This window comes from Hemitrygon akajei, chromosome 11, assembly GCF_048418815.1.
Source record: "Hemitrygon akajei chromosome 11, sHemAka1.3, whole genome shotgun sequence".
In the NCBI taxonomy this organism is placed as follows: domain Eukaryota; kingdom Metazoa; phylum Chordata; class Chondrichthyes; order Myliobatiformes; family Dasyatidae; genus Hemitrygon; species Hemitrygon akajei.
In genome coordinates this window covers 81,545,952-81,569,195 of record NC_133134.1, presented here as the reverse complement: position 1 = coordinate 81,569,195, position 23,244 = coordinate 81,545,952, and the positions used below count along the sequence as shown (strand labels likewise).

Here is a 23,244-nt window from a genome sequence, read left to right as displayed (position 1 = left end):
CCTTTTAAACTCATCGGGACCCCCATTCCCACACTCCATATAAACTCACTGGGACCCCCATTCCCAGTCTCCTTATAAACTCCCCGGGACCCCCGTTCCCAGTCTCCTTATAAACTCACTGGGACCCCCATTATCACTCTCCTTATAAACTCACCGGGACCCCCATTCCCAGTCTCCTTATAAACTCACCGGGACCCCCATTCTCCACTCTCCTTATAAACTCACTGGGACCCCCATTCCCAGTCTCCTTATAAACTCACCGGAACCCCCATTCCCAGTCTCCTTATAAACTCACTGGGACCCCCATTCCCAGTCTCCATATAAACTCACTGGGACCCCCATTCCCACTCTCCTTATAAACTCACCAGGACCCCCATTCCCAGTCTCCTTATAAACTCACTGGGACCCCCATTCCCACTCTCCTTTTAAACTCACCGGGACCCCCATTCCCAGTCTCCTTATAAACTCACGGGAACCCCCATTCCCAGTCTCCATATAAACTCACCGGGACCCCCATTCCCACTCTCCTTATAAACTCACTGGGACCCCCATTCCCACTCTCCTTTTAAACTCACCGGAACCCCCATTCCCAGTCTCCTTTTAATCTCACCGGGACCCCCATTCTCCACTCTCCTTATAAACTCACTGGGACCCCCATTCCCAGTCTCCTTATAAACTCACCGGGACCCCCATTCCCAGTCTCCTTATAAACTCACCGGGACCCTCATTCTCAGTCTCCTTATAAACTCATCGGGACCCCCATTCCCAGTCTTCTTATAAACTCACCGGGACCCCCATTCCCACTCTCCTTATAAACTCACTGGGACTCCCATTGCCAGTCACCTTATAAACTCACTGGGACCCCCATTCCCAGTCTCCTTATAAACTCATCGGAACCCACATTCCCACTCTCCTTATAAACTCACTGGGTCCCCCATTCCCAGTCACCTTATAAACTCACCGGGACCCCCATTCCCAGTCACCTTATAAACTCATTGGGACCCCCAGTCCCACTCTCCTTATAAACTCACTGGGACCCACATTCTTAGTTTCCTTATAAACTCCCCGGGACCCCCATTCCCACTCTCCTTATAAACTCCCTGGGACCCCCATTCCCACTCTCCTTATAAACTCACTAGGACCCCCATACCCACTGTCCTTTTAAACTCATAGGGACCCCCCCCCCATTCCCACTCTCCATATAAACTCACCGGGACCCCCATTCCCACTCTCCATATAAACTCACCGGGACCCCCATTCCCAGTCTCCTTATAATCTCACTGGGACCCCCATTCCCAGTCTCCATATAAACTCACCGGGACCCCCATTCCCAGTCTCCTTATAAACTCACTGGGACCCCCATTCCCACTCTCCTTTTACACTCACAGGGACCCCCATTCTCATTCTCCTTATAAACTCACTGGGACCCACATTCTCAGTCTCCTTATAAACTCACCGGGATCCCCATTCCCAGTCTCCTTATAAACACACCGGGACCCCCATTCCCACTCTCCTTATAAACTCACCGGGACCCCCATTCCCAGTCTCCTTTTAAACCCATTGGGACCCCCATTCCCAGTATCCTTATAATCTCACCGTGACCCCATTCCCAGTCTCCTTATAAACTCACCGGAACCCCCATTATCACTCTCCTTATAAACTCACCTGGACCCCCATTCCCACTCTCCTTATAAACTCACCGGGACCCCCATTCCCAGTCTCCTTATAAACACACCGGGACCCCATTCCCACTCTCATAAACTCACCGGGACCCCCATTCCCAGTCTCCTTTTAAACTCACAGGGACCCCCATTCCCACTCTCCTTATAAACTCACTGGGACCCCCATTCCCAGTCTCCATATAAACTCACTGGGACCCCCATTCTCATTCTCCTTATAAACTCACTGGGACCCCCATTCCCAGTCTCCTTTTAAACCCATTGGGACCACCATTCCCAGTCTCCTTATAAACTTACTGGGACCCCCATTCCCAGTCTCCATATAAACTCACTGGGACCCCCCATTCTCATTCTCCTTATAAACTCACCGGGACCCCCATTCCCAGTCTCCTTTTAAACCCATTGGGACCCCCATTCCCACTCTCCTTATAAACTCACCGGGACCCCCATTCCCACTCTCCTTATAAACTCACCGGGACCCCCATTCCCACTCTCCTTATAAACTCACCGGGACCTCCATTCCCACTCTCCTTATAAACTCACCGGGACCCCCATTCCCAGTCTCCTTATAAACTCACCGGGACCCCCATTCCCAGTCTCCTTATAAACTCACCGGACCCCCATTCCCAGTCTCCTTATAAACTCACCGGAACCCCCATTCCCAGTCTCCTTATAAACTCACCGGGACCCCCATTCCCAGTCTCCTTATAAACTCGCCGGAACCCCCATTCCCAGTCTCCTTATAAACTCACCGGGACCCCCATTATCACTCTCCTTATAAACACACCGGGACCCCCATTCCCAGTCTCCTTATAAACTCACCAGGACCCCCATTCCCAGTCTCCTTATAAACTCACCGGGACCCCCATTCCCAGTCTCCTTATAAACTCACCGGGACCCCCATTATCACTCTCCTTATAAACTCACCGGGACCTCCATTCCCACTCTCCTTATAAACTCACCGGGACCCCCATTCCCAGTCTCCTTGTAAACTCACTGGGACCCGCATTCTCCACTCTCCTTATAAACTCACAGGGACCCCCATTCCCACTCTCCTTTTAAAGTCACAGGGACCCCCATTCCCAGTCTCCTTATAAACTCACTGGGACCCTCATTCTCCAATCTCCTTATAAACTCACTGGGACCTCCATTCCCACTCTCCTTATAAACTCACCGGGACCCCCATTCCCACTCTCCTTATAAACTCACCGGGACCCCCATTATCACTCTCCTTATAAACTCACCGGGACCTCCATTCCCACTCTCCTTATAAACTCACCGGGACCCCCATTCCCAGTCTCCTTGTAAACTCACTGGGACCCGCATTCTCCACTCTCCTTTTAAACTCACCGGAACCCCCATTCCCACTCTCCTTTTAAACTCACAGGGACCCCCATTCGCAGTCTCCTTATAAACTCACCGGACCCCCATTCCCACTCTCCTTATAAACTCACTGGGACTTCCATTCCCAGTCTCTTTATAAACTCACCGGGTCCCCCATTCCCACTCTCCTTATAAACTCACCGGAACCCCCATTCCCACTCTCCTTTTAAACTCACAGGGAGCCCCATTCCCACTCTCCTTTTCAACTCACAGGGACCCCCATTCCCAGTCTCCTTTTAAACTCACCGGGACCCCCATTCCCAGTCTCCTTTTAAACTCACTGGGACCCCCATTATCACTCTCCTTATAAACTCACCGGGACCCCCATTCCCAGTCTCCTTATAAACTCACCGGGACCCCCATTCTCCACTCTCCTTATAAACTCACTGGGACCCCCATTCCCAGTCTCCTTATAAACTCACCGGAACCCCCATTCCCAGTCTCCTTATAAACTCACTGGGACCCCCCATTCCCAGTCTCCATATAAACTCACTGGGACCCCCATTCCCACTCTCCTTATAAACTCACCAGGACCCCCATTCCCAGTCTCCTTATAAACTCACTGGGACCCCCATTCCCACTCTCCTTTTAAACTCACCGGGACCCCCATTCCCAGTCTCCTTATAAACTCACCGGAACCCCCATTCCCAGTCTCCATATAAACTCACCGGGACCCCCATTCCCACTCTCCTTATAAACTCACTGGGACCCCCATTCCCACTCTCCTTTTAAACTCACCGGAACCCCCATTCCCAGTCTCCTTTTAATCTCACCGGGACCCCCATTCTCCACTCTCCTTATAAACTCACTGGGACCCCCATTCCCAGTCTCCTTATAAACTCACCGGGACCCCCATTCCCAGTCTCCTTATAAACTCACCGGGACCCTCATCCCCAGTCACCTTATAAACTCACCGGGACCCCCATTCCCAGTCACCTTATAAACTCATTGGGACCCCCAGTCCCACTCTCCTTATAAACTCACTGGGACCCACATTCTTAGTTTCCTTATAAACTCCCCGGGGACCCCCATTCCCACTCTCCTTATAAACTCCCTGGGACCCCCCATTCCCACTCTCCTTATAAACTCACTAGGACCCCCATACCCACTGTCCTTTTAAACTCATAGGGACCCCCCCCCATTCCCACTCTCCATATAAACTCACCGGGACCCCCATTCCCACTCTCCATATAAACTCACCGGGACCCCCATTCCCAGTCTCCTTATTCTCACTGGGACCCCCCATTCCCAGTCTCCATATAAACTCACGGGACCCCCATTCCCAGTCTCCTTATAAACTCACTGGGACCCCCATTCCCACTCTCCTTTTACACTCACAGGGACCCCCATTCTCATTCTCCTTATAAACTCACTGGGACCCACATTCTCAGTCTCCTTATAAACTCACCGGGATCCCCATTCCCAGTCTCCTTATAAAACACACCGGGACCCCATTCCCACTCTCCTATAAACTCACCGGGACCCCCATTCCCAGTCTCCTTTTAAACCCATTGGGACCCCCATTCCCAGTATCCTTATAATCTCACCGTGACCCCATTCCCAGTCTCCTTATAAACTCACCGGAACCCCCATTATCACTCTCCTTATAAACTCACCTGGACCCCCATTCCCACTCTCCTTATAAACTCACGGGACCCCCATTCCCAGTCTCCTTATAAACACACCGGGACCCCCATTCCCACTCTCATAAACTCACCGGGACCCCCATTCCCAGTCTCCTTTTAAACTCACAGGGACCCCCATTCCCACTCTCCTTATAAACTCACTGGGACCCCCCATTCCCAGTCTCCATATAAACTCACTGGGGACCCCCGTTCTCATTCTCCTTATAAACTCACTGGGACCCCCATTCCCAGTCTCCTTTTAAACCCATTGGGACCACCATTCCCAGTCTCCTTATAAACTTACTGGGACCCCCATTCCCAGTCTCCATATAAACTCACTGGGACCCCCATTCTCATTCTCCTTATAAACTCACCGGGACCCCCATTCCCAGTCTCCTTTTAAACCCATTGGGACCCCCATTCCCACTCTCCTTATAAACTCACCGGGACCCCCATTCCCACTCTCCTTATAACTCACCGGGACCCCCATTCCCACTCTCCTTATAACTCACCGGGACCTCCATTCCCACTCTCATTATAACTCACCGGGACCCCCATTCCCAGTCTCCTTATAAACACTCCGGGACCCCCCATTCCCAGTCTCCTTATAAACTCACCAGGACCCCCATTCCCAGTCTCCTTATAAACTCACCGGGACCCCCATTCCCAGTCTCCTTATAAACTCACCGGGACCCCCATTATCACTCTCCTTATAAACTCACCGGGACCTCCATTCCCACTCTCCTTATAAACTCACCGGGACCCCCATTCCCAGTCTCCTTGTAAACTCACTGGGACCCGCATTCTCCACTCTCCTTATAAACTCACAGGGACCCCCATTCCCACTCTCCTTTTAAAGTCACAGGGACCCCCATTCCCAGTCTCCTTATAAACTCACTGGGACCCTCATTCTCCAATCTCCTTATAAACTCACTGGGACCTCCATTCCCACTCTCCTTATAAACTCACCGGACCCCCATTCCCACTCTCCTTATAAACTCACCGGGACCCCCATTATCACTCTCCTTATAAACTCACCGGGACCTCCATTCCCACTCTCCTTATAAACTCACCGGGGACCCCCCATTCCCAGTCTCCTTGTAAACTCACTGGGACCCGCATTCTCCACTCTCCTTTTAAACTCACCGGAACCCCCATTCCCACTCTCCTTTTAAACTCACAGGGACCCCCATTCGCAGTCTCCTTATAAACTCACCGGAACCCCCATTATCACTCTCCTTATAATCTCACCGTGACCCCCAATCCCCGTCTCCATATAAACTCACCGGGACCCCCATTCCCAGTCTCTTTATAAACTCACTGGGACCCCCATTCCCACTCTCCTTATAAACTCACCGGAACCCCCAGTCCCACTCTCCTTATAAACTCACCGGGACCCCCATTCCCACTCTCCTCATAAACTCACCTGGACCACCATTCCCAGTCTCCTTTTAAACTCACTGGGACCCCCCCATTCTCAGTCTCCTTATAAACACTGGGACCCCCATTCTCAGTCTCCTTATAAACTCACTGGGACCCCCATTCTCAGTCTCCTTATAAACTCACCGGGACCCCCATTCTCAGTCTCCTTATAAACTCACTGGGACCCACATTCTCAGTCTCCTTATAAACTCACCAGGACCCCATTCCCAGTCTCCTTTCAAACCCATTGGGACCCCCATTCCCAGTCTCCTTAGCTCACCAGAACCCCCATTATCACTCTCCTTATAAACTCACCGGGACCCACATTCCCACTCTCCTTATAATCTCACCGTGACCCCCAATCCCAGTCTCCTTATATACTCACCTGGACCCCCATTCCCACTCTCCTTATAAACTCACCGGGACCCCCATTCCCGGTCTCCTTATAAACTCACTTGAACCCCCATCATCACTCTCCTTATAAACTCACCGGGACCCCCATTCCCACTCTCCTTATAATCTCACCGTGACCCCCAATCCCAGTCTCCTTATAAACTCACTGGGACCCCCATTCCCAGTCTCCTTATAAACTCACTGGGACCCCCATTCCCAGTCTCCATATAAACTCACTGGGACCCCCATTCCCACTCTCCTTATAAACTCACCAGGACCCCCATTCCCAGTCTCCTTATAAACTCACTGGGACCCCCATTCCCACTCTCCTTTTAAACTCACCGGGACCCCCATTCCCAGTCTCCTTATAAACTCACGGGAACCCCCATTCCCAGTCTCCATATAAACTCACCGGGACCCCCATTCCCACTCTCCTTATAAACTCACTGGGACCCCCATTCCCACTCTCCTTTTAAACTCACCGGAACCCCCATTCCCAGTCTCCTTTTAATCTCACCGGGACCCCCATTCTCCACTCTCCTTATAAACTCACTGGGACCCCCATTCCCAGTCTCCTTATAAACTCACCGGGACCCCCATTCCCAGTCTCCTTATAAACTCACCGGGTCCCTCATTCTCAGTCTCCTTATAAACTCATCGGGACCCCCATTCCCAGTCTTCTTATAAACTCACCGGGACCCCCATTCCCACTCTCCTTATAAACTCACTGGGACTCCCATTGCCAGTCACCTTATAAACTCACTGGGACCCCCATTCCCAGTCTCCTTATAAACTCATCGGAACCCACATTCCCACTCTCCTTATAAACTCACTGGGTCCCCCATTCCCAGTCACCTTATAAACTCACCGGGACCCCCATTCCCAGTCACCTTATAAACTCATTGGGACCCCCAGTCCCACTCTCCTTATAAACTCACTGGGACCCACATTCTTAGTTTCCTTATAAACTCCCCGGGACCCCCATTCCCACTCTCCTTATAAACTCCCTGGGACCCCCATTCCCACTCTCCTTATAAACTCACTAGGACCCCCATACCCACTGTCCTTTTAAACTCATAGGGACCCCCCCCCCATTCCCACTCTCCATATAAACTCACCGGGACCCCCATTCCCACTCTCCATATAAACTCACCGGGACCCCCATTCCCAGTCTCCTTATAATCTCACTGGGACCCCCATTCCCAGTCTCCATATAAACTCACCGGGACCCCCATTCCCAGTCTCCTTATAAACTCACTGGGACCCCCATTCCCACTCTCCTTTTACACTCACAGGGACCCCCATTCTCATTCTCCTTATAAACTCACTGGGACCCACATTCTCAGTCTCCTTATAAACTCACCGGGATCCCCATTCCCAGTCTCCTTATAAACACACCGGGACCCCATTCCCACTCTCCTTATAAACTCACCGGGACCCCCATTCCCAGTCTCCTTTTAAACCCATTGGGACCCCCATTCCCAGTATCCTTATAATCTCACCGTGACCCCATTCCCAGTCTCCTTATAAACTCACCGGAACCCCCATTATCACTCTCCTTATAAACTCACCTGGACCCCCATTCCCACTCTCCTTATAAACTCACCGGGACCCCCATTCCCAGTCTCCTTATAAACACACCGGGACCCCATTCCCACTCTCATAAACTCACCGGGACCCCCATTCCCAGTCTCCTTTTAAACTCACAGGGACCCCCATTCCCACTCTCCTTATAAACTCACTGGGACCCCCATTCCCAGTCTCCATATAAACTCACTGGGACCCCCATTCTCATTCTCCTTATAAACTCACTGGGACCCCCATTCCCAGTCTCCTTTTAAACCCATTGGGACCACCATTCCCAGTCTCCTTATAAACTTACTGGGACCCCCATTCCCAGTCTCCATATAAACTCACTGGGACCCCCATTCTCATTCTCCTTATAAACTCACCGGGACCCCCATTCCCAGTCTCCTTTTAAACCCATTGGGACCCCCATTCCCACTCTCCTTATAAACTCACCGGGACCCCCATTCCCACTCTCCTTATAAACTCACCGGGACCCCCATTCCCACTCTCCTTATAAACTCACCGGGACCTCCATTCCCACTCTCCTTATAAACTCACCGGGACCCCCATTCCCAGTCTCCTTATAAACTCACCGGGACCCCCATTCCCAGTCTCCTTATAAACTCACCGGGACCCCCATTCCCAGTCTCCTTATAAACTCACCGGAACCCCCATTCCCAGTCTCCTTATAAACTCACCGGGACCCCCATTCCCAGTCTCCTTATAAACTCGCCGGAACCCCCATTCCCAGTCTCCTTATAAACTCACCGGGACCCCCATTATCACTCTCCTTATAAACACACCGGGACCCCCATTCCCAGTCTCCTTATAAACTCACCAGGACCCCCATTCCCAGTCTCCTTATAAACTCACCGGGACCCCCATTCCCAGTCTCCTTATAAACTCACCGGGACCCCCATTATCACTCTCCTTATAAACTCACCGGGACCTCCATTCCCACTCTCCTTATAAACTCACCGGGACCCCCATTCCCAGTCTCCTTGTAAACTCACTGGGACCCGCATTCTCCACTCTCCTTATAAACTCACAGGGACCCCCATTCCCACTCTCCTTTTAAAGTCACAGGGACCCCCATTCCCAGTCTCCTTATAAACTCACTGGGACCCTCATTCTCCAATCTCCTTATAAACTCACTGGGACCTCCATTCCCACTCTCCTTATAAACTCACCGGGACCCCCATTCCCACTCTCCTTATAAACTCACCGGGACCCCCATTATCACTCTCCTTATAAACTCACCGGGACCTCCATTCCCACTCTCCTTATAAACTCACCGGGACCCCCATTCCCAGTCTCCTTGTAAACTCACTGGGACCCGCATTCTCCACTCTCCTTTTAAACTCACCGGAACCCCCATTCCCACTCTCCTTTTAAACTCACAGGGACCCCCATTCGCAGTCTCCTTATAAACTCACCGGACCCCCATTCCCACTCTCCTTATAAACTCACTGGGACTTCCATTCCCAGTCTCTTTATAAACTCACCGGGTCCCCCATTCCCACTCTCCTTATAAACTCACCGGAACCCCCATTCCCACTCTCCTTTTAAACTCACAGGGAGCCCCATTCCCACTCTCCTTTTCAACTCACAGGGACCCCCATTCCCAGTCTCCTTTTAAACTCACCGGGACCCCCATTCCCAGTCTCCTTTTAAACTCACTGGGACCCCCATTATCACTCTCCTTATAAACTCACCGGGACCCCCATTCCCAGTCTCCTTATAAACTCACCGGGACCCCCATTCTCCACTCTCCTTATAAACTCACTGGGACCCCCATTCCCAGTCTCCTTATAAACTCACCGGAACCCCCATTCCCAGTCTCCTTATAAACTCACTGGGACCCCCATTCCCAGTCTCCATATAAACTCACTGGGACCCCCATTCCCACTCTCCTTATAAACTCACCAGGACCCCCATTCCCAGTCTCCTTATAAACTCACTGGGACCCCCATTCCCACTCTCCTTTTAAACTCACCGGGACCCCCATTCCCAGTCTCCTTATAAACTCACCGGAACCCCCATTCCCAGTCTCCATATAAACTCACCGGGACCCCCATTCCCACTCTCCTTATAAACTCACTGGGACCCCCATTCCCACTCTCCTTTTAAACTCACCGGAACCCCCATTCCCAGTCTCCTTTTAATCTCACCGGGACCCCCATTCTCCACTCTCCTTATAAACTCACTGGGACCCCCATTCCCAGTCTCCTTATAAACTCACCGGGACCCCCATTCCCAGTCTCCTTATAAACTCACTGGGACCCCCATTCCCACTCTCCTTATAAACTCATCGGGATCCCCATTCCCAGTCTTCTTATAAACTCACCGGGACCCCCATTCCCACTCTCCTTATAAACTCACTGGGACTCCCATTGCCAGTCACCTTATAAACTCACTGGGACCCCCATTCCCAGTCTCCTTATAAACTCATCGGAACCCACATTCCCACTCTCCTTATAAACTCACTGGGTCCCCCATTCCCAGTCACCTTATAAACTCACCGGGACCCCCATTCCCAGTCACCTTATAAACTCATTGGGACCCCCAGTCCCACTCTCCTTATAAACTCACTGGGACCCACATTCTTAGTTTCCTTATAAACTCCCCGGGACCCCCATTCCCACTCTCCTTATAAACTCCCTGGGACCCCCATTCCCACTCTCCTTATAAACTCACTAGGACCCCCATACCCACTGTCCTTTTAAACTCATAGGGACCCCCCCCCATTCCCACTCTCCATATAAACTCACCGGGACCCCCATTCCCACTCTCCATATAAACTCACCGGGACCCCCATTCCCAGTCTCCTTATAATCTCACTGGGACCCCCATTCCCAGTCTCCATATAAACTCACCGGGACCCCCATTCCCAGTCTCCTTATAAACTCACTGGGACCCCCATTCCCACTCTCCTTTTACACTCACAGGGACCCCCATTCTCATTCTCCTTATAAACTCACTGGGACCCACATTCTCAGTCTCCTTATAAACTCACCGGGATCCCCATTCCCAGTCTCCTTATAAACACACCGGGACCCCATTCCCACTCTCCTTATAAACTCACCGGGACCCCCATTCCCAGTCTCCTTTTAAACCCATTGGGACCCCCATTCCCAGTATCCTTATAATCTCACCGTGACCCCATTCCCAGTCTCCTTATAAACTCACCGGAACCCCCATTATCACTCTCCTTATAAACTCACCTGGACCCCCATTCCCACTCTCCTTATAAACTCACCGGGACCCCCATTCCCAGTCTCCTTATAAACACACCGGGACCCCATTCCCACTCTCATAAACTCACCGGGACCCCCATTCCCAGTCTCCTTTTAAACTCACAGGGACCCCCATTCCCACTCTCCTTATAAACTCACTGGGACCCCCATTCCCAGTCTCCATATAAACTCACTGGGACCCCCGTTCTCATTCTCCTTATAAACTCACTGGGACCCCCATTCCCAGTCTCCTTTTAAACCCATTGGGACCACCATTCCCAGTCTCCTTATAAACTTACTGGGACCCCCATTCCCAGTCTCCATATAAACTCACTGGGACCCCCATTCTCATTCTCCTTATAAACTCACCGGGACCCCCATTCCCAGTCTCCTTTTAAACCCATTGGGACCCCCATTCCCACTCTCCTTATAAACTCACCGGGACCCCCATTCCCACTCTCCTTATAAACTCACCGGGACCCCCATTCCCACTCTCCTTATAAACTCACCGGGACCTCCATTCCCACTCTCATTATAAACTCACCGGGACCCCCATTCCCAGTCTCCTTATAAACACTCCGGGACCCCCATTCCCAGTCTCCTTATAAACTCACCAGGACCCCCATTCCCAGTCTCCTTATAAACTCACCGGGACCCCCATTCCCAGTCTCCTTATAAACTCACCGGGACCCCCATTATCACTCTCCTTATAAACTCACCGGGACCTCCATTCCCACTCTCCTTATAAACTCACCGGGACCCCCATTCCCAGTCTCCTTGTAAACTCACTGGGACCCGCATTCTCCACTCTCCTTATAAACTCACAGGGACCCCCATTCCCACTCTCCTTTTAAAGTCACAGGGACCCCCATTCCCAGTCTCCTTATAAACTCACTGGGACCCTCATTCTCCAATCTCCTTATAAACTCACTGGGACCTCCATTCCCACTCTCCTTATAAACTCACCGGGACCCCCATTCCCACTCTCCTTATAAACTCACCGGGACCCCCATTATCACTCTCCTTATAAACTCACCGGGACCTCCATTCCCACTCTCCTTATAAACTCACCGGGACCCCCATTCCCAGTCTCCTTGTAAACTCACTGGGACCCGCATTCTCCACTCTCCTTTTAAACTCACCGGAACCCCCATTCCCACTCTCCTTTTAAACTCACAGGGACCCCCATTCGCAGTCTCCTTATAAACTCACCGGAACCCCCATTATCACTCTCCTTATAATCTCACCGTGACCCCCAATCCCCGTCTCCATATAAACTCACCGGGACCCCCATTCCCAGTCTCTTTATAAACTCACTGGGACCCCCATTCCCACTCTCCTTATAAACTCACCGGAACCCCCAGTCCCACTCTCCTTATAAACTCACCGGGACCCCATTCCCACTCTCCTCATAAACTCACCTGGACCACCATTCCCAGTCTCCTTTTAAACTCACTGGGACCCCCATTCTCAGTCTCCTTATAAACACTGGGACCCCCATTCTCAGTCTCCTTATAAACTCACTGGGACCCCCATTCTCAGTCTCCTTATAAACTCACCGGGACCCCCATTCTCAGTCTCCTTATAAACTCACTGGGACCCACATTCTCAGTCTCCTTATAAACTCACCAGGACCCCATTCCCAGTCTCCTTTCAAACCCATTGGGACCCCCATTCCCAGTCTCCTTAGCTCACCAGAACCCCCATTATCACTCTCCTTATAAACTCACCGGGACCCACATTCCCACTCTCCTTATAATCTCACCGTGACCCCCAATCCCAGTCTCCTTATATACTCACCTGGACCCCCATTCCCACTCTCCTTATAAACTCACCGGGACCCCCATTCCCGGTCTCCTTATAAACTCACTTGAACCCCCATCATCACTCTCCTTATAAACTCACCGGGACCCCCATTCCCACTCTCCTTATAATCTCACCGTGACCCCCAATCCCAGTCTCCTTATAAACTCACCGAGACCCCCATTCCCAGTCTCCTTATAAACTCACTGGGACCCCCATTCCCAGTCTCCTTATAAACTCACCGGAACCCCCATTATCACTCTCCTTATAATCTCACCGTGACCCCCAATCCCAGTCTCCATATAAACTCACCGGGACCCCCATTCCCAGTCTCTTTATAAACTCACTGGGACCCCCATTCCCACTCTCCTTATAAACTCACCGGAACCCCCATTATCACTCTCCTTATAAACTCACTGGGACCCCCATTCCCACTCTCCTTATAATCTCACCGTGACCCCCAATCCCAGTCTCCTTATAAACTCACCGGAACCCCCATTATCACTCTCCTTATAAACTCACCGGGACCCCCATTCCCACTCTCCTTATAATCTCAACGTGTCCCCCAATCCCAGTCTCCTTATAAACTCACCGGAACCCCCATTATCACTCTCCTTATAAACTCACAGGGACCCCCATTCCCACTCTCCTTATAAACTCACCGGGACCCCCATTCCCAGTCTCCTTTTAAACTCATCGGGACCCCCATTCCCACTCTCCATATAAACTCACTGGGACCCCCATTCCCAGTCTCCTTATAAACTCACTGGGACCCCCATTCCCGCTCTCCTTATAAACTCCCCGGTACCCCCATTCCCAGTCTCCTTATAAACTCACTGGGACCCCCATTATCACTCTCCTTATAAACTCACCGGGACCCCCATTATCACTCTCCTTATAAACTCACCGGGACCCCCATTCTCCACTCTCCTTATAAACTCACTGGGACCCCCATTATCACTCTCCTTATAAACTCACCGGGACCCCCATTCCCAGTCTCCTTATAAACTCACCGGGACCCCCATTCTCCACTCTCCTTATAAACTCACCGGAACCCCCATTCCCAGTCTCCTTATAAACTCACCGGGACCCCCATTATCACTCTCCTTATAAACTCACCGGGACCCCCATTCCCAGTCTCCTTATAAACTCACCGGGACCCCCATTCTCCACTCTCCTTATAAACTCACCGGGACCCCCATTATCACTCTCCTTATAAACTCACCGGGACCCCCATTCCCAGTCTCCTTATAAACTCACCGGAACCCCCATTCCCAGTCTCCTTATAAACTCACCGGGACCCCCATTATCACTCTCCTTATAAACTCACCGGGACCCCCATTCCCAGTCTCCTTATAAACTCACCGGGACCCCCATTCTCCACTCTCCTTATAAACTCACCGGAACCCCCATTCCCAGTCTCCTTATAAACTCACCGGGACCCCCATTATCACTCTCCTTATAAACTCACCGGGACCCCCATTCCCAGTCTCCTTATAAACTCACCGGGACCCCCATTCTCCACTCTCCTTATAAACTCACCGGGACCCCCATTATCACTCTCCTTATAAACTCACCGGGACCACCATTCCCAGTCTCCTTATAAACTCACCGGGACCCCCATTCTCCACTCTCCTTATAAACTCACTGGGACCCCCATTATCACTCTCCTTATAAACTCACCGGGACCCCCATTCCCACTCTCCTTATAAACTCACCGGGACCCCCATTCTCCACTCTCCTTATAAACTCACTGGGACCCCCATTATCACTCTCCTTATAAACTCACCGGGACCCCCATTCCCAGTCTCCTTATAAACTCACCGGGACCCCCATTCTCCACTCTCCTTATAAACTCACTGGGACTCCCATTCCCAGTCTCCTTATAAACTCACCGGGACCCCCATTCCCAGTCTCCTTATAAACTCACTGGGACCCCCATTCCCAGTCTCCTTATAAACTCACTGGGACCCCCATTCCCACTCTCCTTATAAACTCACCAGGACCCCCATTCCCAGTCTCCTTATAAACTCACTGGGACCCCCATTCCCACTCTCCTTTTAAACTCACCGGGACCCCCATTCCCACTCTCCTTTTAAACTCACCGGAACCCCCATTCCCAGTCTCCTTTTAATCTCAACGGGACCCCCATTCTCCACTCTCCTTATAAACTCACTGGGACCCCCATTCCCAGTCTCCTTATAAACTCACCGGGACCCCCATTCCCAGTCTCCTTATAAACTCACCGGGACCCTCATTCTCAGTCTCCTTATAAACTCACCGGGACCCCCATTCCCACTCTCCTTATAAACTCACTGGGACCCCCATTCCCAGTCTCCTTTTAAACTCACTGGGACCCCCATTCCCAGTCTCCTTTTAAACTCACTGGGACCCCCATTGCCAGTCACCTTATAAACTCACTGGGACCCCCATTCCCAGTCTCCTTATAAACTCATCGGAACCCACATTCCCAGTCTCCTTATAATCTCACCGGGACCCCCATTCCCACTCTCCTTATAAACTCACTGGGACCTTCATTCCCAGTCTCCTTTTAAACTCACTGGGACCCCCATTGCCAGTCACCTTATAAACTCACTGGGACCCCCATTCCCAGTCTCCTTATAAACTCACTGGGACCCCCATTCCCAGTCTCCTTTTAAACTCACTGGGACCCCCATTGCCAGTCACCTTATAAACTCACTGGGACCCCCATTCCCAGTCTCCTTATAAACTCATCGGAACCCACATTCCCAGTCTCCTTATAATCTCACCGGGACCCCCATTCCCAGTCACCTTATAAACTCACCGGGACCCCCATTCCCAGTCACCTTATAAACTCATTGGGACCCCCAGTCCCACTCTCCTTATAAACTCACTGGGACCCACATTCTTAGTCTCCTTATAAACTCCCCGGGACCCCCATTCCCACTCTCCTTATAAACTCCCTGGGACCCCCATTCCCACTCTCCTTATAAACTCACTAGGACCCCCATACCCACTGTCCTTTTAAACTCACAGGGACCCCCCCCATTCCCACTCTCCATATAATCTCACCGGGACCCCCATTCCCACTCTCCTTATAAACTCACCGGGACCCCCATTCCCACTCTCCTTATAAACTCACAGTGACCCCCATTCCCACTCTCCTTATAAACTCACTGGGACCCCCATTCCCAGTCTCCTTATAAACTTACCGGGACCCCATTCCCAGTCTCCTTTTAAACCCGTTGGGACCCCCTTTCCCTGTATCCTTATAATCTGACCGTGACCCCCATTCCCAGTCTCCTTATAAACTCACCGGAACCCCCATTCCCACTCTCCTTATAAACTCACCGGGACCCCCATTCCCACTCTCCTTATAAACTCACCGGGACCCCCATTCCCAGTCTCCTTCTAAACTCGCCGGGACCCCATTCCCACTCTGCTTATAAACTAAACATGGACCCCATTCCCAGTCTCCTTTTAAACTCACCGGGACCCCCATTCCCAGTCTACTTATAAACTCACCGGGACCCCCATTCTCAGTCTCCTTTTAAACTCACAGGGACCCCCATTCCCACTCTGCTTATAATCTCACTGGGACCCCCATTCCCAGTCTCCATATAAACTCACCGGGACCCCCATTCCCAGTCTCCTTATAAACTCACTGGGACCCCCATTCCCACTCTCCTTTTACACTCACAGGGACCCCCATTCCCAGTCTCCATATAAACTCTCTGGGACCCCCATTCTCATTCTCCTTATAAACTCACTGGGACCCACATTCTCAGTCTCCTTATAAACTCACCGGGATCCCCATTCCCAGTCTCCTTATAAACACACCGGACCCCATTCCCACTCTCCTTATAAACTCACCGGGACCCCCATTCCCAGTCTCCTTTTAAACCCATTGGGACCCCCATTCCCAGTATCCTTATAATCTCACCGTGACCCCCATTCCCAGTCTCCTTATAAACTCACCGGAACCCCCATTATCACTCTCCTTATAAACTCACCGGGACCCCCATTCCCACTCTCCTTATAAACTCACCGGGACCCCCATTCCCAGTCTCCTTATAAACACACCGGGACCCCATTCCCACTCTCATAAACTCACCGGGACCCCCATTCCCAGTCTCCTTTTAAACCCATTGGGACCCCCATTCCCAGTATCCTTATAATCTCACCGTGACCCCCATTCCCAGTCTCCTTATAAACTCACCGGAACCCCCATTATCACTCTCCTTATAAACTCACTGGGACCCCCATTCCCACTCTCCTTATAAACTCACCGGGACCCCCATTCCCAGTCTCCTTATAAACTCACCGGGACCCCCATTCCCAGTCTCCTTATAAACCCACCGGGACCCCCATTCCCACTCTCCTTATAAACTCACCGGGACCCCCATTCCCAGTCTCCTTATAAACTCATCGGGACTCCCATTCCCAGTCTCCTTATAAACTCATCGGTACTCCCATTCCCAGTCTCCTTATAAACTCACCGGGACCCCCATTCCCACTCTCCTTATAAACTCATCGGGACTCCCATTCCCAGTCTCCTTATAAACTCATCGGGACCCCCATTCCCAGTCTCCTTATAAACTCACCGGAACCCCCATTATCACTCTCCTTATAAACTCACTGGGACCCCCATTCCCACTCTCCTTATAAACTCACCGGGACCCCCATTCCCAGTCTCCTTATAAACTCACCGGGACCCCCATTCCCAGTCTCCTTATAAACCCACCGGGACCCCCATTCCCACTCTCCTTATAAACTCACCGGGACCCCCATTCCCAGTCTCCTTATAAACTCATCGGGACTCCCATTCCCAGTCTCCTTATAAACTCATCGGTACTCCCATTCCCAGTCTCCTTATAAACTCACCGGGACCCCCATTCCCACTCTCCTTATAAACTCATCGGGACTCCCATTCCCAGTCTCCTTATAAACTCATCGGGACTCCCATTCCCAGTCTCCTTATAAACTCATCGGTACTCCCATTCCCAGTCTCCTTATAAACTCACCGGGACCCCCATTCCCACTCTCCTTATAAACTCATCGGGACTCCCATTCCCAGTCTCCTTATAAACTCACCGGGACCCCCATTCCCACTCTCCTTATAAACTCATCGGGACTCCCATTCCCAGTCTCCTTATAAACTCATCGGGATCCCCATTCCCAGTTTCATTGTAAACTCACGACAGACTTTCTCACACTCCATTAATATGCCATGTTTCCCACCTTACGTTTAGTAAGTCCTCAGAGTTTTATTCTAATTTGTTTTTAATTTATTGGTGTCACATATACTGAGGTATAAAGAAACTCTTTGTTTTGCCTATCTTGCAGATAGATAATTCTGCATTATAAGTACATGAGTGTATTACAGAGGGAAGTGTAATAACAGAATGCAGAAGGTAATGTTTTGTTTCCAGAGAAAGTGCTTTGCAGGCAGCTTAATAAGGTGCAAGGCAATGACAAGGTATGTTCTGAGAACTAGCTTGCCCCTCGAAAGCAGAAGGTGGTTGTAGTTGGCGTATATACTGCCTGGTGGTCAGTGACCAGTTGTATTCTGCAAGGATCTGTTCCGGGACCCCTGCTCTTAGTGCTTTCTTGAAAGGACTTGGGTGAGGAAGTGGAAGAGTGGGTTAATAAGTTTGCAGGTGACACAAAGGTGGGTGGACTTGTGGATAGTGTGGAGGGTTGTTGTAGGTTACAACAGGACATTGACAGGATGCAGAGCTGGGCTGAAAAGTGGCAGATGGAGTTTAACCTGGAAAAGTCTGAAGTGCTTCGTATTGAAAGTTCAGACGTGAATGTTAGTGTTAATGTGAATAAATGCGTGTTAACGGCAGTGTGGAGAAACAGAGGGATCTTGGGGTCACGTCCATGGATCCCTCGAAGTTGCTGCACAAGTTGATAGGTGGTTAACAATATCTGTGATGTGTTGATTTTCATTAGTCGGGGGATTGAGACCAGGAGCCGTGAGGTAATGTTGCAGCTCGTCTGGTTAGACCACACTGTGTTCAGTTCTGGTTGCCTCATTAGGAAGGATGTACAAGCTTTAGAGTGGGTGCAGAAGGGTGCTTCCTGTCTTACGAGGACAGTTTGAGCGAGCTAGGAGGAGGAGGATGACAGGTGACTTGGTAGAGGTGTATAAGATGATAGTGGACAGCAGCAGTTTTCCACCCCACCAGAGTGGCATTGGCTAATACAAGAGGGAATAACTTTAAGGTGAGTGGAGGAGAGTATAGGGGGATGCCTGAAGTGGGATTTTTACTCAGAAACTGGTTAAATCAAAGGTGATTTTCAGAGAGTGGCCGAATCAAAGGTGGTGATGAATCAGGAAATAGGAGGGAGGTTGGCTGAGTGGTGCCTCTTACTCAACGTCAACAACAACAACCTCTTGCTCAATGTCAGCAAGACTGGGAGCTGGCTACTGACTTCAGGGGGAAGATTGAACTGGAAGGCAGAATACAGGGGTAACAGTGCGGAGGAACAGAGGGATCGTGAGGCACACGTCCATACATCCCTCAAAGCTGTAGCACAAATTGATGAGCGGCCAAGAGGCATACAGTGTGTTGTGTTTCATTAGTCAAGAGCCACAAGATAATGTTGCAGCTCTGTAAAACTCCAGTTAGCCCACACCAGGAGCTCTGTGTTCAGCTCTGTAAAACTCCAGTTAGCCCACACCAGGAGCTCTGTGTTCAGCTCTGTAAAACTCCAGTTAGCCCACACCAGGAGCTCTGTGTTCAGCTCTGTAAAACTCCAGATGGCCCACACCAGGAGCTCTGTGTTCAGCTCTGTAAAACTCCAGTTAGCCCACACCAGGAGCTCTGTGTTCAGCTCTGTAAAACTCCAGTTAGCCCACACCAGGAGCTATGTGTTCAGTTCTGTAAAACTCCAGTTAGCCCACACCAGGAGCTCTGTGTTCAGCTCTGTAAAACTCCAGTTAGCCCACACCAGGAGCTCTGTGTTCAGCTCTGTAAAACTCCAGTTAGCCCACACCAGGAGCTCTGTGTTCAGCTCTGTAAAACTCCAGTTAGCCCACACCAGGAGCTCTGTGTTCAGCTCTGTAAAACTCCAGTTAGCCCACACCAGGAGCTCTGTGTTCAGCTCTGTAAAACTCCAGTTAGCCCACACCAGGAGCTCTGTGTTCAGCTCTGTAAAGCTCCAGTTAGCCCACACCAGGAGCTCTGTGTTCAGCTCTGTAAAGCTCCAGTTAGCCCACACCAGGAGCTCTGTGTTCAGCTCTGTAAAACTCCAGTTAGCCCACACCAGAAGCTATGTGTTCAGCTCTGTAAAACTCCAGTTAGCCCACACCAGGAGCTCTGTGTTCAGCTCTGTAAAACTCCAGTTAGCCCACACCAGGAGCTATGTGTTCAGCTCTGTAAAACTCCAGTTAGCCCACACCAGGAGCTCTGTGTTCAGCTCTGTAAAACTCCAGTTAGCCCACACTAGGAGCTCTGTGTTCAGCTCTGTAAAACTCCAGTTAGCCCACACCAGGAGCTCTGTGTTCAGTTCTGTTGCCTCATTATAGGAAGGATGTGGAAGCATTAGCGAGGGTGCATGGGAGATTTACCAGGATGCTGCCTGGATTAGAGAGCGTGTCTAATGAGGGAATGTTGAGCAAGCTAGGGCTTTTCCCTTTGGAGAGAAGGAGGATGTGAGATGACTTGATAAACGTATACAAGATGGTAAAAGGTGTAGACCGGGTGGACAGACAGGGACTATTCCCCAGGGAGGAAATGGCTAATACAAGGGGGCACAACTTTCAGGTGTTGGGAGGAAAATATCGAGGAGTGTCAGAGGTAGGTTTTATTACACTGAATGATAGGCACTTTGAATATGCTGTTAGGGGTGGTGGAAGAGGAGAGTTAAGAGATTCTCAGTGAGGTATTTGGATGAAAGAAAAATGGAGGGCTAAGAGGGAGGAGTAAGACTGATTTTCGATTAGGTTAAATGGTCGGCCCAACACTGTGGCTGAGGGTCCTGTACAGTGCTCTACTGTTATGTTTTCTAATCCAGCATCTATGGGGGTGAGAGCAATTGTTGACGTTTCGGGCTGAGAGTGAGTAGGGGAGATGGCTGGTATAAAGAGACTAAGAGGAGGTTACAGCTCTGTGTGATGGGAAATGGACAGGGAGACACGTCTGCGTGATGGGACAGGGACAGGGAGACACGTCTGCGTGATGGGACAGGGACAGGGAGACACGTCTGTATGATGGGACAGAGACGGAGACACGTCTGCGTGATGGGACAGAGACAGGGAGACACGTCTGTGTAACAAGACAGGGACAGGGAGACACGTCTGCATGATGGGACAGAGACAGGGAGACACGTCTGTGTAACAAGACAGGGACAGGGAGACACGTCTGCATGATGGGACAGAGACAGGGAGACACGTCTGTGTAACAAGACAGGAACAGGGAGACACGTCTGCGTGATGGGACAGAGACAGGGAGACACGTCTGTGTAACAAGACGGACAGGGAGACACATCTGCGTGATGGGACAGAGACAAGGAGACACGTCTGTGTAACAAGACAGGGACAGGGAGACACGTCTGCGTGATGGGACAGAGACAGGGAGACACGTCTGTGTAACAAGACGGACAGGGAGACACGTCTGCGTGATGGGACAGAGACAGGGAGACACGTCTGTGTAACAAGACGGACAGGGAGACATGTCTGCGTGATGGGACAGAGACAGGGAGACACGTCTGTGTAACAAGACAGGGACAGGGAGACACATCTGTATGATGGGACAGAGACGGAGACACATCTGCGTGATGGGACAGGGACAGGGAGACACGTCTGCGTGGTGAGACAGGGACAGGGAGACACGTCTGCGTGACGGGACAGGGACAGGAGGACACGTCTGCGTGACGGAGCAGGGTTACATCTCTATGTGACAGGACAGGGACAAGGTGACGGGATAGGGAGAGTGTGACAACTCTGTGTGATGCTGACACCTCTGTTCTCTCTGTCGCCAGGCTGTGATGATTATAACCTACAGGGAACCTGAGAACCCCGAGTATGGACAATTCGTACAGGACCTGAAACATTACGCTGCTCAGTTCTTCAACTTCACCATCGAGGATACGCTGGTGAGTTAGAATGGGTCCGGACAGCGGCACCGATCACCCCCACGGGCACCTGGACAGAGACATATTCACCCCCATGGGCACCTGGACTGGGGCTCCGATCACCCCCACGGGCACCTGGACAGAGACATATTCCCCCAATGGGCACCTGGACTGGGGCTCCGATCACCCCCACGGGCACCTGGACAGAGACATATTCACCCCCACGGGCACCTGGACTGGGGCACCGATCACCTCCACGGGCACCTGGACAGGGGCACCATTCACCCCCAAGGGCACCTGGACAGAGACACCATTCACCCCCACAGGCACTGGGACAGAGACACCATTCACCCCCATGGGGACCTGGACAGTGATACCATTCACCCCCACAGACACCATTCACCCCCACAGGCACCTGGACAGTGACACCGATCAACCCCACGGGCACCTGGACAGAGACACCATTCACCCCCACAGGCACCAGGACAGGGGCACTGATCACCCCCACGGGCACCTGGACAGAGACACCATTCACCCCCACAGGCACCTGGACAGGGGCACTGATCACCCCCACGGGCACCTGGACAGAGACACCATTCACCCCCACAGGCACCTGGACAGGGGCACTGATCACCCCCAAGGTCACTGGGACAGAGACACCATTCAACCCCACAGGCACCTGGACAGTGACACCATTCACCCCCACGGGCTCCTGGACAGAGAAAACGTTCACCCCCAAGGTCACTTGGACAGAGACACCATTCAACCCCACAGGCACCTGGACAGAGACACCATTCACACCCACAGGCACCTGGACAGGGGCACTGATCACCCCCACGAGCACCTGGACAGAGACACCATTCACCCCCACAGGCACCTGGACAGGGGCACTGATCACCACCACAGGCACCTGGACAGACACACCATTCACCCCCACAGGCACCTGGACAGGGGCATTGATCACCCCCACAGGCTCCTGGACAGTGACACCATTCAACCCAACGGGCATCTGGACAGGGGCACTGATCACCCCCACAGGCATCTGGACAGAGACACCATTCACCCCCA

The 23,244-nt window shown here is 51.5% G+C and overlaps 1 protein-coding gene across 4 annotated transcripts in view; it reads left to right on the top strand.

Annotated features, from left to right (window-relative positions):
* Positions 1 to 23,244, top strand: part of LOC140735767 (atrial natriuretic peptide receptor 1-like) — a 312,139-nt gene that overhangs the window by 69,568 nt on the left and 219,327 nt on the right. For all 4 annotated transcript variants that reach the window (XM_073061232.1, XM_073061231.1, XM_073061230.1 and 1 more), the window contains one exon: positions 22,084 to 22,197. In XM_073061232.1, the coding sequence (XP_072917333.1) occupies positions 22,084 to 22,197 (114 nt within the window). The remainder of the gene's footprint in view (positions 1 to 22,083; positions 22,198 to 23,244) is intronic.